Source organism: Eurypyga helias, unplaced genomic scaffold (assembly GCF_000690775.1).
Source record: "Eurypyga helias isolate BGI_N326 unplaced genomic scaffold, ASM69077v1 scaffold28902, whole genome shotgun sequence".
Taxonomy (NCBI): Eukaryota; Metazoa; Chordata; class Aves; order Eurypygiformes; family Eurypygidae; genus Eurypyga; species Eurypyga helias.
In genome coordinates this window covers 28,103-43,425 of record NW_010235799.1, presented here as the reverse complement: position 1 = coordinate 43,425, position 15,323 = coordinate 28,103, and the positions used below count along the sequence as shown (strand labels likewise).

The following is a 15,323-nucleotide window of genomic DNA, read 5'->3' as shown; positions in this document are numbered from 1 at the left end:
AATATCTTAAATTTTCATTATTAGTTGGCAAGTAAATTTTTATACTTCTAGAAGAATAATTATGAGAAGGATTAGCAAAGTCAATGGAATTTTGCACAGTTACCACAAAGTCAGTGGGGCTGGAGCTACCCAGGATAAGAAAATATACAGAAATCTAGCTAATTTATAATTTGCAAGCAACACTAGTATTCTCTAATATTTTACTGTAATATTTTACCGCACATGGAAGAGAAGCTTCTTCTCTTCTATGGATATATGTTCCAGTAGCAATGCTGAGTGCCCTGTAAACACCTTCAACTGGATCAGAGTGGGAGGCAAAATAAAGTAGCATCTCAGTATAGTTGAGCAGAGCAGGATAATTTCTGGTATCAGCAAATAAAATGAAGAAAAACTATAAAAGGACAAAAATATATAAATTAATTTCTACAAGTTACTTTAATCAAATACAAGCCAAAGACTGTAGAGAAAAGGATGAAATAAAGTAATGACTGCTCATAGGTGATATTTCCTTTAAAAACATGTTGAGGCTGTGTAAATCAAGATAAACCAGAAGTGTTCCTGAGTCATTCAAGGAAACAGAAAATGTAGTATTTTTTTCTAGACTGGACTTCCACAGAACAAGAAGAAATTCATAAAAACTTGTATCATGATAAATAGGTCCAAAACATTTTCTTGTATTCACATCACACTATTACCTCACTCTTCCATGGAGACTTCCATGACTTTAGATTCAGGGATCATTTGCATCCCATTCTTTACAAAGCTGGTTACCATGTAGCAAAATCAATGTGCTTCAAAGGAGAACATGAATTGTTAAGTCTTTCTCAGTGGACTATGATCTAGGATACTGAAGGTAAATTTCTAGATTCCTTTCTACATTCTTTCTAACTTTGGGGATTTTATACAAGAAAATCATATTCTGAAGCACCACCTGACCTCAAAAATCACTGAAACATTGAAGCAGTTATGTAAAAAAAAAAAAAAAGACCCAAGAAACTTCTGAATGAGACCTCTTAGTTTAGAATAGTATCTTCAAAATACCTATGTTTTTAAAGTTACCTTTTTGAGATGTCTTAGCCTATCTAAAGGCAAAAGTTCTGTGCAACTTTCTGTTATGCTTAGTTCTTCATTTCCACTAAACCATAAGCCAACCTGATTAAAAAAAAAAAAGAAATCACACATTAAAATAATGCGGTCTTTATGCTCTGTAATTGTTCAACAGACAGATTACTAAGAATTTAATTCCTGGACTTAACCAAGCAGAACTTGTTATGAATAAACAATGACATCAGAATAATTACATAGGTGTTTGTACTTTGTAACAGATACTTTGGTAATCACTGAAAATGTAGTAGGATAGAAGTGAATCTGTGCTCTTAAAAAAAGCAAAACCAAACTAGGTAGTTGTAAACCTACACATTCCAAGAAACAGAATATGGTGCAGAGTTTCTATGTGTGTTTTGGTTTCTTCCTTTTAGGGTATCCTTTGCTACCCTACATTTTTTGTATTAATTGTACTTTGGAAGAAGGTGTCCGCATGCTTCAATATAACGAAGGCCAGAGGCATGGCTCTTCCATGCTTGCCTCCTTCCAACAAGACAAAGTGTCCTGTAATGTCTACAGAGCTATAACTACAACGGTGAATTAAAAGTGCCCAGAACCAATTCTCCAATACAAGACCCAATGCACAAGAAATATCCACTAGATTTTACCTTCTAAAACAGGATGGCCATGAACAGACTGCCTACAGAAAAACTCATTTGCTTGAAGCTGGCCCATGTTAAACCATGCCAAGCTGTGCAAACAACGTTTAAGTATGCACAACTGCGTACCATTACATGGGTGGTGTTCCCTAGCACTGTGTAGTTTACTACCAGTACAGGTGCAGATAGAGGAGCCAGCTGGGACACCTCAAATTTCCAGTGGAAGGTTCTTGCTGTTAATTCTCAATTAATGTTGTTCGTCATTGTTTCTTGTTAAGACAGTAAAATAAAATAAATAACATTTCATGACATTGTGAATGTATATGTCTCATTATTAAACAGAGAATGAAGTTTGTTTCCATTTTTATTGACCAATTTTAACATTTGAAAAAAAATCTCAGTATATTCCCTATTAGATTAATAGACTAATATGAAAGATTTCAAATAGTTGTAAATCTTCATGAATCACAGATGTTAATGAGACATGTGATACTCTTCCAGTGTAGGTATTAACTTAAAATATTGTAACAAAGCTGTAAATTTAATTAGCAACATCCTTTTCCACATTTCAGGTGAAATACTGAATTCTTGATTATATAAAATATGAATTATTATTATATGTTTAATTTACAAGGCAAAATAGAGGTGAAAACAGTAAGTTCCCAGAGATTTTCAGACAGGAAAAGAAATTAGTAAAGCTAGATTCCTGCTTTTACCCCATGTGAGTTAGCTGGGAAAACTGAGCAAATTAATAACAAGAAAACAGACTTCATGTTGTCTTTGAGATCTTTTCCAGAAATATATCAGATGGTTTGCTGTAGGTGATATGATTATAGTATCAATGATAACAATTGATGAATAATTATTTTAATAACTCTCTGCTATTGTTCTTTCCTTAATTTTATGGACTGCACTGACTCATTAATTTCCTAGTACACCATGTTCCACAGAACATGATTCATTATTTTTTCAAGAAAGAAAAAAAGTGTTAACCTCATAAAATTTGCCATAAATTGCTCAAAAAGGTTACAACAAACATTGCCATAAAAACAATTCAGATGTTCCTCATCAATTAATTTCAAATTAGAGGATGAAATTTTACTTAAGTCTGAAAAATTCTGTTCCTGTTCTTCTCATAACTGTATGTGCAAATGTTCCAAACTATAGTACTGTCAGTAACATGAACTGTAGTATACCATATACAGCAGATATACAGGGCTTTAAAGAGGTTTTTAAGTGAAGAAAGTTTTGGCTGTATATTCAAACATGCAATAGAGGTGACAGGCATTCCAACTTTTATTTGCAAGATGAATTGGTTGCAGAGCAAAATCTTCAGAGAAATGCAGACTGTTGAAGTGAGCTATGGGCCTACCTATATAGTTTTCTTCTGAAAAAGCAGCTCCAGCTGTGGAGTTACCTGTGCATTTATGAATATTTTAGTCCTTTTTAGTCTTTAAGCAACTGTATGAGACTGTAGGTTCAGTGTCAACACTCCTGTAGAAGTCTCGAAGAAGTAACAAGGGGTAGGTCTATAAACAAATGAGTACACACCATTGCATATTTACTATCATGGACTGAATGGGAGTCAATTTAGATTCTGAAGTATTGTCCAGTTAATATCACATTTGAAACAGGATCCTGTGTTTAAAATGTACATTCACAGCCTCTATATCTTCTAAGTGTTGGCTTATTTTTAAACTCTCACACTTCAATAAAAATTACCACGTCAATACAGAAATAGATACAGATAGACTTGCACATTTTTGTGGGTTTTCTGGCTTTGCAGAATTTGTTTCTTTGCGAGTCTGGGGTGAGTAGGGGTTGGCTGGCACTCCTGGAAGTTTTAAATTAATCAAACTAGCTCTGAAGCTGACATGCTTCTGAAACAACGCAGCCTCTATTGCATTTTTGAAGAAAACTAATGCAAAGTCATTGGAAAACAAACTGCAGTAAAGGTTCTAGGAAATGTATTTAAAACTGTATGAAATTTATTTTAATATCACCAAACAAATACAAGCTGACAGCTGTAGAACTTTTGTGTATACATGCACACACTTAAATATACATGTAGATATAGACATATACATGATATATGTGTCTAGTATGCATTAAGAGAGTGAACCAGCAATTGTTCAAAGTATGACTAAGAATCCAAAGTAAAAGTAAGCGAAAACTTAATAAGCACAATTTTGCTAAGAGAAGAAAAGTGTATTCTTAATACACTTCCATGAAACTTGCTTCCCATAAAACTTTGCTGAACTATGTGACAGTTCAAATAGAAGTTGTCTTTAGAGAAAAGATCTAAGAATTGTATAATTTTCCATGTATTCAAGGTCTGAAAAACAATTTTCATTTGCGAAAATTCCTTATTGTAAGAATTCTAGAAATACTTAATTAAAGTGGAACTGATGATCCCAAACTAAAATACTTATCTCTGCCTGGACCACATATTTTTGTCCTATAGATACAGTGTCAGACAAGTCAATAGTAGCTAAAGTGCTCACAGAGTAATTTCTTTAGAATAGGGAGGATTTTCACTTGAAATTAATTTATGGGGAAAGTAGGAAATTGAAGTAAAAACTAAGCTTAGGTAGCCTGATTTGTGGAACTATGGATAAGATAGATCTAAGCCCTCCATTTTCTGAAGACAATTTTGACTAGAAGGCACCTCAAAACCCAAAACATTTAAAATTCAGACTGAATTTCTTAATGTGAATAAACCCAACAATACATCATTCAAGTCAGAGGGTTTAACAAGAGAGTATAATAAAAAGAGAAACTAATTATAACCTGCATGTAGCATTCCTGTGTAAGAAGGCCCGATCCAGCCACGTCGACAGACTTGAAGCTGTGTAGCGTTTTGAGAAGCTGTGTGACGGATGCGCCGCGCCCCCCAGCAAGAGTCTGCGCCAGTCGGTGAGCTCTGAGTTCACTGAGAATGCAGATGCCAGATTTTGCAACTGTAAAAAAAAAAAAAATATATTGTCAAATATACATCCATAAACGAACACTTTCTATATACTGTGTATCCTTAGGTTTTCTTCCTGGTTAGGATGGACAAGGTTCTGCAGTGAGATTCACAAGGTGTGTAATGGACATCTAGCGCTAAACAAAACAGGCCACAGACCACAGTCTGTCACTGAGGCCAACTGGCAAGTGCAGTTGATAGCCCTCTAAATACTGTGCCCCCCTAAACGGGGGTCAGCACCTAAACTGCCTGTCAGATAATGGCCCTTAGCCCATGCTGACCCCTGAATCATGCTCCAGCTGGGAGAACACTAAGAAGTGAACTGACAATTCAGCAGCATGAGTACAAAATCTAGCACATGCTTGGGCCTGTGCCTTGGCCCTGCTGTGCTTACGCTTACAGGGTTCATCACCTGGCTTTTCTCCGCTCCAGCATTAAGTTAGAGAAAGTTAGTAATAGAAAAGCTGCTTTGTAGCTTGCCACGTGTGTATTTTTACCACTTGTCCTGGCTTTAGTCAGGACAGAATTAATTTTCTGCACAGTGGCTGCTATGAGGTTGTTTCGGATTTGCCCTGAGTACTGCTAACACTGCTGGTTTTAGCTGGTGCTGGGGAGGGCTTACACCAAGTCAAGGACTTTTTTGGTTTCTGATACTGCACCTGTGTTCCCTACTTTTTTGCTACAAGCAGCTGGGGGGATACATACAATCCAGACACCTAACCCAAACTGACCAAAGGGTCTTCACAGAACGTCATGCTCAGTATATAAGTTGGGGATGGGCTGGGACACCATGTTAGTTTGTTGGTTGGCTTTCTCCAGTCTGAAGTCCGAGAAGGAAGCAACGTGCTTACAGTAATAATGGGCTGGGATAACACAGATTGAGACAATTTGGTAATGTTGTAGATGTCATCTACCCTAACACTGTCAGATGCTGCTTATTATAAGTTGAAAGCTTATCTGAAATTCCATTAAGTCACATGATGGTGAGTTCTGTTCAGAACAGCTGTGCAAAATAAACATACAACTTAGCTTATGCTTATGTGTACCTTTTTGTATGTATGTTTTTGCTTTCAGCATAGATTTAAAAGTCTCATTTTACAATGATGATTTTAAGGAAAGGAAAATCTTTTATTAAAATAAAAATAGCACTTATAAGAACTCAGCGTTCTCAAAGAATAAAGAACATGGGATACATGCACATGTGGTCTTTTAATAAACAATGTTTGACTCATAATTTTTCCCATATAATTAATTTCCTTTGCTAAGATTAGATTTTTATATACTGATGACAGCTGTGCCTAGGTTTCACTAAACTCAATGGAAATCCATCTCTCAGAAACTTTAAAATGGTTTACTCATGCAGTTCATATGGGTGAAGAATATTTGAATAAAGCTATTTCACTCACGTAAGATCCAATTAAAATCTTAATGTGAACCATGGCTTATTGTCAGAAATAATTATCAAAATATGTTAAGAGAAGTAAACCTTTTCATCTCATAGGCTTACCAGCAACATATGAAAGTAAAATTAATCAGAGAACTCAGTGATGGAAGAATTGGAATGACTAAATATTTCATGTTATAAATCTGAAAACCTTTGGTAAGTAAGTTAAAGGTCACACAGCTCCAGATTTTATTCTTCTTTCTTGTAATGAAGAACATAAATAGTCTTGGTGTCTAAGGAACTGAAATAATTTGAAAATAGTAAATAAGTATAGTGCTGACAAAAGCATTTTATTTCTGGCACAGTGGCTTCCAGAATTTTTCTCTAGTGAAACAGAAGAATTTTATGGAAACACCGGTAATTCCCTATAATAGTTATACTCTTGACTTTATCATAGTAAGGGTAATAGTGCATCTACTACACAAACCAGTACTATAGTTGAAATGAAAATAGGGGTTAACTTACATCCGGAAGCGTTAAGTTCATCCATGCATCAGCAAGGCAATTTGTTCCAAGATTCAAATTAATCAAGTCAGTAAAAATGTCAATACACACTTTCTTTTGTATGAAACCTAATAATAGAAAGTCAATATACAAAAAACTGTATTTACCATTTTAAATAGCTCTCCTTTTTTTTTTATTAAAGGAAATCTATTTTTTATTTTAATGGACATCTAAAAATTATTTATTTTGCTATTATGAACTATTGATAGTGGTAATATTTTTCCAGCAAAATATAAAATTTTCTCATTTAAAATAAGTCATGTGTGGCCTGTCTAATAGCAAAACGTGAATTTTCTCAATACACTGCAGTCTCAAGATACTTGTCCTGATCTGCATTGTGATCACTAACCCATCCTCACACAGTCTACAGTGACTATTAACGAGCAGTTCACAAATTACCAATCACACACATATATTCTGTGTACTGAGTATCTACCAACCTTTTCTTTCACTGTATCACATTTTTCTCAATCCTGAATATATCTCTGCTCTTGAAAACAAGTGTGTGTTAGAGAATAAGTTGGAAAACACAGACCACTGTCTGTTAAACACTGAAAAAAAATTGGATTACTTAAAAAGCTTCTCAGAATTGGTTTGTGGGAGCTATAAATAGCTCTATCAATTTTATCTTAAATCATAAGATAAAAATAAGTGAGGGTAACAAAACCTATTTGTTTATCAAAACACGGCGTGGATTTGCTTATAGGCAAATAGAATCTTCAAATTCCACACACAGTATTAAAACACAAAATGGTGATACAGAGGATTCCCTATCCCCTCTGCCTGCCTGAGCACCGTGACTTAAGGGACGGGGCAGTGGTGACAAGTTCCTGCCCAGCGCAGCCAGTGCCTCTCCTCTGTGACCACCCCACCCCACCTGCGTAATAGGGATGAGGGTCTGCAAGTGGAGCCAAACAAGAATGAGGGTGATGGTCCATCTAGCTTGGAGGTGTCACCGAGGTTCAGTCGGCCTAGGCCCTGCATCAAACCTGCTTCCCTAAGGAAAAACAGACGGGTCACTGTCACGGGAGACTGACTCCTGAAAGGAGGTTGCAGAGAGGTGGGGGTTTGCCTTTTCTCCCAGGTAACAAGTGAGAACAAGAGGAAATGGCCTCAAGTTGTGCCAGGGGAGGGTTAGATTGGATATTAGGAAAACCTTCACTGAACAGGTTGTCAGGCACTGGAGAAAGCTGCCCCAGGGTGGTGGTTGAGTCACCATCCCTGGAAGTATTTAAAAGACGCGTAGATGTGATGTTTAGGGAGGTGGTTTAGTGGTGTACTTGGCAGTGCTGGGTTAATGGCCGGACTTGATCTTAAGGGTCTTCTCCAACCTAAATGATTCTATGATTTATCAGACAGATATGAGTCTTTTCTTGCAGAAACAGTCTTTGGTGGCTAAGTGAGGATTCACTGCAAAAGCTCTGCAGTTATGACAACTAATAAAGTAAATTTCAAATTATCTAAATTTTGAGATACAAAGCTGATTTGGTCAGGTTATGATCATTTTCATTGCATCAAAACCATGAGTTTTCTGGTTACCTTTAAAAGCGAACACCAACAGTGAAATACCCAAAGAACTTAATTCTTTTCCTTTTACAGCCAAACTTCTTGTCCTTTTTGAAAAGACACAGCTGTGTACATTATGTGGCTAACAAACTCTTTTCTTCAAAATGGAACAATAACGTGAATTCTTTAAGTTTATGAAGAAAGATTTAAGTGGTAAGAATATTAAGAATGTGTTTGAATATTAATTTCACAATGTCATTACTAAAAATCAAGTTGCCAATTTGAATTAACAGAAAAACCAGGAGAGATGTCCTCAGCACATATTAATACAGCAGAGAAATCCTATACATATATGCATATATAAGCTTGTAGAGAAGAGGAAAAACATAGATTTGGGAAGCTTAAAGTCTGCTGGGGCAGGAAAAAAGGAGTGGAGAAATACGAGGACCTGAATCCTTATGTCCTACCATACATTTCGGCATGGAAGCAAAAGCTGGGCAGATATACTGACAGGCTGATAACAGTCCTCTGATGTCACCTCTGGGAAGGTTTTTGAGTTACCTACTTTGAGAAATAATATTTTTAAAATCATGTGCGTAAGGCTCTTTACTGAAGCACCTTGGACTGGTGATTAACTAGTTTTAAGGTAACCAGAAACTTGTATTTTGACACGTACTTCAAGCTACAAGAATCACATGATTTCCATACAGCACAATAAAATCTACATCACCAAAGTATCATTACTGGGAGACTTCACAGACTATTCAATAAAACAGGTAATATTTTAGTGGTTCATGGGGAGAGTAGGCTATGGCCCACTAAGGAGACAGTGAAAACTTTATATTAAAATAACAGGAAAAATGTTTCCATCTTATTTGTAGTCTCAAATTGTTTAGTGCTTTCCCTTAAATAGACCAGCTATCATAATTTCTATTTCATGTTTTATTAAATATTTCCCTTTCCACATCTGATCCCTAGAACGCTGGCAATCTTTCACATTATCTTATGGTGTAAACTGTTCAGTTCCTACTATGATTTCCCTATATGACAATAAAATTGCTGTTCCTGTACTTCCTATGAGCTTCTGGCTTCTTAAAATTAAACTGAATTCTGGTTTTCTGCACAAAATTCTAAAAGGATACTAATATCCTCATGTCATTTTTTGTGATGTTACATGACTTCAAGTGATAATGTCTGAAACGGGACTAAAGGATTTGAGTCCAAAACATTCATTAATCACAATGTATAGAACTTTGTTTGGATTGTAGAACATGCTAGAACATGGTTTTCAGGTTAATTTGCCGTTAGTTGATGTAAGTCTATGGCAAACATGAATTACTGTGAGATACTTAAGCACTGTCAGGTGATCTGCAGTGTCAGAGAATCACAGAATGGTCAGGGTTGGAAGGGACCATTGGAGATCATCTAGTCCAACCCCCCCGCCCATCCTTCTTCCTCTGTCGTAATTGTGAAGAAACAACCCTCTCATTCAGAGATAAACTACTTTCTATCTATTAATTATGGAATTGCTGAAGTGCTGCAGGTCAATTTCTTTTACTTTACTACCTCCCTCTGAAACATCTGATGTGGGACAATTCCAAAGTGTCTTCAAAAAGATGTAAAAGTTAAAACTTCAAATGGAGTGTGATCTAATTCCTCCTTGTCACATACAGGAGGAATGAGGAAGACTTACAGGGAGAGAGTAAATCCTTCATAAGCATATAAAAAAGATATCAAATAACTTTTTTCATGCATTTTTAGATATTTCGTTGAGATTTAATATACTTAAATCTAGGCAGATTTTATGCGTTATAGAGCATGGAACTGCTTTGGAATATCTGACTATATTACAAGGCAAAAGGTGATTCACCAATTTAATTTAGGGGTTGCCAATGCTTTATAATCACAGAGACATGCTATGAGTGGGCAGCTACACAGATGGTGCTCAGAAAAGAATCATGGTGTCTGCTAATGGTACACAGCAAGTGGTAAAAGGAAATAATGCTCTCTGGGAAAGAATAGGAAAACAATTCCCAGAATCGTCTCTGTCCACCTAAGAAGACTGGTTTCAAAACAGGTATGCTTTTTACAAAACCTTTTTGTTAAGTTCAACGAAAAAAAGAAACCAAACCAAACTGGGGTTTTTTTGAATGATGTAGGAGACTGAATAGAAGATGAACTTGTTAAATGTGTAGCAATACTTTTAATTAGAAGGGATAGCAAGCAGTTTGGAAAAAGAATCAGAATTCAAAAATATTTTGAAAAACTGGAGAGATCAGCAAGTAAATTTCACAGGAACCTGATGAAAGTACCTGAAGGAAACAGACTGCACAAATTAATACACATTACATTGCAGATAAAACCAATCAGGAAAGAATGTCAAGCGCACTGGAGAACATGATTAGAATTCAAAGTGAACTTTACAAATTGGAGAAATAGTCTGGTATAAAAAGGACACTGTAAGAATAAATGTCAAGTGCCACAGCAGGCTGAAATAATGAACTGCATAAATGTCACAATGGTCATCTTACTGCCAAAGTAAAATTTGTGTAGAAAAGGCTCTAGCGATCATGGCAGATTACAGTATCACTAGGAAGTACATGGGAAGACACTGGAAACAATCTTGCATTCTTTTCAGCTGTTAAGGCTTCTTCTGGCATGCAGTTTTGGAATCTGCAGATCTAGAAGGATGTATGGAATCTATGAATGCTCAGAAGATGGCAGCAAGAATCATCACAGGCTTAGAAAATGCCCTGAGAAGGAAGGTTGAAGGAGTTCTGCTAGTTCCATCTAGCAAAAGGAAGATTATGAGAAAACATATCAGGAGTTTTCCAGTTAAAACCAAATGTTACAAAGAGGATAGGGATCACACCCTCTCCACAGCTGCAGTTAGAAAGAATGATAGGAAATAAAGTTTCTTTGAAGCAAAAATATTTCAGACAGTAGTAAAAAACCATCTACTCAGAAGGACAGCAAAGCACTAAAGGAAAACAAACCACACATGCTACAGTGAACTGTTTTAGAAGGTTGTCAAAAAGGAACAAGGAGGAAATTCTGGATACAGATTAACTAAACTTGATTCCAGTTTTAGACATGGATGACTTCTTGACATCCTTTTCCAACTACTTGTTATGATACTAAGACTTTTCTAGTGTTTTTCCAAGGGCAATATATCTCCAATCCTAATACTAAAAATGCGACTCTTCCCTCATGCATCATGGAAGTGACTTCAGTGTTATAGATTTTTTTTTTTTACTCTGTTCATTGTCTTCTGTTGTTGGATGTCCTGGGGACACATTTTCAAACATTTAAAATATCATCATAGTTAAAATCTTCCCATTTAAAACCTTTGAGGGGAAAAGCTTATGACTTTTATATAAAGTAAAGTATATAAAGTATTATATGACTTAAAGAGAAAATCCTTAGTATTAGCAATGCCACGTATCTTATAAGGTACCCTGTATAATATATATCCTGCTGCTTATTAGGTAAAGTATAACTAAACTTTTTTTTTTTTTTGAGAAATCACAAATGAAGATATTTTAATGAGGGATATTTTATAATCAACAATATGATGCACAGAACTGATCTCTTTTTCTGATCCCTACTTTTTTAGACATCCACTCTACTTGAGGGGACGAACATCCCCTAATGAGGCATGCATTCAAAACCTACTTTGTTTCTGACATACTCTATAGACCTAGAATTAGCATGAATATATATGCAAGAAACACACAAAAAAGTTTACATATATGTGTGTGTATATATAGCATAACTTCTGCAATTACTAGACATTTAGAAAAAGGTTGATTTAAAGAAGAGTGATCTCACATTCATGTCTCAAAAATTATTTCTAGTTCATCTTCATTACTGTTGGAAGCACTAAGAAGGGTCATTAATGATTTCACTTTAGCTATCTGTTGGTATAAATCATTGCTTTGTCCTTGATGGTCAAAATATATTCTGCAGGTATGCTTTGCCTTGACTGGAAATTATCAAGTAGAAAGTTGCATTTAGAACATGTAGAATCATGAAATTATAAAATCAGATACTTCTCTAAACCATTCTCATACTCAACTCCTAGATTAAAAATCAAGATACAACATTCTTATTGCAATCCTTCACAAACATTTTTACAGGAGGAAAAAAAAGTGGTTCAAGCTGTGAAGTATCTTAGTCATATCCTGACTGTAAGAGTATTTGCTGTGGGAAGACTGATTTGTGCAGTTAACAATCAGCAATGAAAAATGGATGAGTTTTGCCTCTGTAGGAAAGTCTTCTGAAGGACAAGTGACAAAAGTCTGTGAAAGGTCATCTTAAACCTTATCCACAAGAGAATAAAAAGTAGCGAACTATACACCTATAGAGAGAATGTATGACCCAAAATTCCTGGTTACAGAGGTTAAGTAATCATTTGACAGAAATAATGCACTGATTTTCTACACATTTATCAAAAGAAAATCAAGGTTTTCAGGATCAATGAAGCTTCTTAGACTATTAAAGACTGATAGCAAGATGACAGTTAACTCCAGTGGTTATAGTGTATTATGACTCAGCTAAATGCAATAAACAATCAGAAAGAAGTTATGAATCATCCCTCTGTACACGTCACCAAGCTACTCCATTATTTTTGTTCATTGTCTTCAGATTTATAGAAGTGAGGCGTAGAAGAGCATAAGTAAACATCTACTGGCGATTCACCAGTGAACATAACGAAATGCCGTATTTTAACATCATAACACGCTATGAAAAGAATACAAATTCATACTCATTAATCCTGAAAGGTATTCTGTTCAGTGTCCATGTATGGTACAAGAAGATAGTCACTTCCATAGAGACCTTCCAAATCAAGCTCAGAGTAGTAATCTGGTCTTTTACTTGTCCCCATATCGCTTCTCTCTAGTCTTCTATTTCTCTGTGAAGCAGCATTCCACAAATGAATAGCATCCTGAGGGTCAAATTTTTTATTATCTGAAGAGTTCATCTGAATGATCGTAAGATCTGTCACAATTTCACACCTTAGTTTAGAGTGCAAATGCTTTATGGTGAGTTTCATTTGACTGAAGCCTTGCTCTGTTTCAGCCAAGCTTGCCAGCAGGGTTAGGATCAAATCTGCCTATACCAGGATGTTGGGATACTTCTTTGAATAATCTGAGTTCAGTGAATCCCATTTCAAGGTCTGGATGTTCTGAAATCTAAAAAGTACGGTAAGAAGTATAATTATAACTATAATTAAATGTATTTCCATAATTGTTTTGAATAAATCAATAAACAGACACAAATGCGGTTTTCTTATCACCCATTAATACAGGTCTAATTTCAACATGTTCCATTCAGCTTCTCCTTCACCTATTTTCACATTAGCAGCTTCTAGTATGACTTGATAATGCTGAGTCAAGAGACACACTTCCTTTTCAACAAATTCTATTCTAAAGAAAAAAAAAAAAGCTTTAAAAAAATTTAGAAGGACTTCAAATAGCCACTATCACAGTTCTATACCTTCTTTCATTTTGTCAGGCCATAGTTTAAAACTTCCAAAAGTAGTTGCTCTCAAAATATCTTGACTTGCATTGCAAAAACAGACAGCCTCTTCAACAGATTACTTAGTACTTTGGTTCGTACGGCTGAAATATTTCCATTTCCAACAAGCTGGTAACCATGAAAGTACTCAATGGTCTCCATCAGGCATTCTTTTGGACCAGCTCTGAAGATACAGAACACAAAACAATATATAATGCTCTTCTGCTATGTTCTAAGAGATCATGGTTCAGTTAGAAATACCAGACCTTGTTTGATACACGTGGAGTGTTTCCAGTGTTGACTGCACAGCTGCAAATATGTCTGCTATGGTGGAGTTGTGATCCAGAGTAACATGTGACAGAATGTTGAGGACATTGATGACATCCAACAAGAAGTGAGAAAACTTGACTATCTCCATTCTCAGAAGGAGGTGTAAAAGGCCTTTGACCTTCTGCCGGTTTAAGGCTCTTGAATCTCTCTCAATCTGGAAATCAATATAGAAAAATAGTGTCCGTATATGGACCAAAATTAGCCATAGAAATTAATTTTTCTTGAAGTTATATCCAAATTTTAAATAATTTACCTTACTCAGATGTAGAACAATTGCAGGATAACCTTTAAGGAGAATCTGTAGAGCTCTTTGTAGACGAGGAAGCCACTGGGAGCCTCCAATGCGAGAAGGAATAGCTGGGTGTAATTTAATGGCTTCATATGTGGCTTTGAGATTATTCTTATTTAGAGGTGAATTATGATAGAAGTAATACATATTTCTCAAGACATTGCTTAAGATGGTGTACAGATGAACATTTTTCAGCGCTCCTTTGTAAGCCAGTTTTAGGTGGTGAGCAAAACGATGCACAGACTGTACACAAGGCTGAATGACTCTCAGAATTTTAGCTACCCCACCGTTTTCTCCTACCATGACATCTGTCTCATCACTTCCAAACTCAAGTAGTTTTCTTGACCAGTCTTGGCTTGCCAGACTGAGCTGAAGATTTATTTGTAATGTTTCCTCATTTGCATTTTTTATAGTTGAACTGTCAGTTTTGGGAACAGGTTGAACACCAACAATCCAGCAATGGACTTTTTCTTCATTTGCAAAGTGTATGTAGACAACTGCAGATGCTCTGAGTATACCATCTGTGACTCCATTACTAGTAACAGAAAATAATTTACATTTCTCCAGCTCCTCTTTCAAAGCTCTTCTTTTGACTTCAGCAATAAAGCGTATAGAAATTCTTGCCAACTTGTCATTTCTAAATACAGAACCAATACCCACTCCTTTCATATCATCTAGTTTGCACATCCAGTCAAGGTCTGTAAAGGGATGACCAGATTTAGAGATATCATGATATGTTCTAAAAAAATTTTCAACTCTACCTAATGTTATGGAGTTCATGCTCTTCAACATCTGCTCAGAAGCAGCTGTATCTGGTGAAGCAGTACTGGCAGCTTCCATGCAGGTAGCCCAGGCATGAGCTTCACTACTCTGGTGTGTGTTTATAAATTCTAGTTTGAAGTCATCAGTGCCAGAACAAAAATTATGAATGTTTTCCCCCAAATCCACATTATGCTTACGACACGGTGCACAAAACATTATTCCCCTTTCATCATCATATTTTAGCCAGGAGTATTTTGTTAGCCATATTTTTGGGAACTGGCGATTCCTCTTTGTTCT

The 15,323-nt window shown here is 35.8% G+C and overlaps 1 protein-coding gene across 1 annotated transcript in view; it reads right to left on the bottom strand.

The window, feature by feature from the left end:
• Nucleotides 1-217: 217 nt before the first annotated feature.
• The window catches only part of LOC104506066 (sperm flagellar protein 2-like), a gene marked incomplete at both ends in the record, with an annotated part of 43,016 nt that continues 27,910 nt past the window's right edge, over nucleotides 218-15,323 (bottom strand). Inside the window, 5 exon segments of the mRNA XM_010146876.1 lie at nucleotides 218-391; nucleotides 1,060-1,152; nucleotides 4,494-4,588; nucleotides 4,591-4,663; nucleotides 6,581-6,687. Coding sequence (XP_010145178.1) covers nucleotides 218-391; nucleotides 1,060-1,152; nucleotides 4,494-4,588; nucleotides 4,591-4,663; nucleotides 6,581-6,687 — 542 coding nt within the window.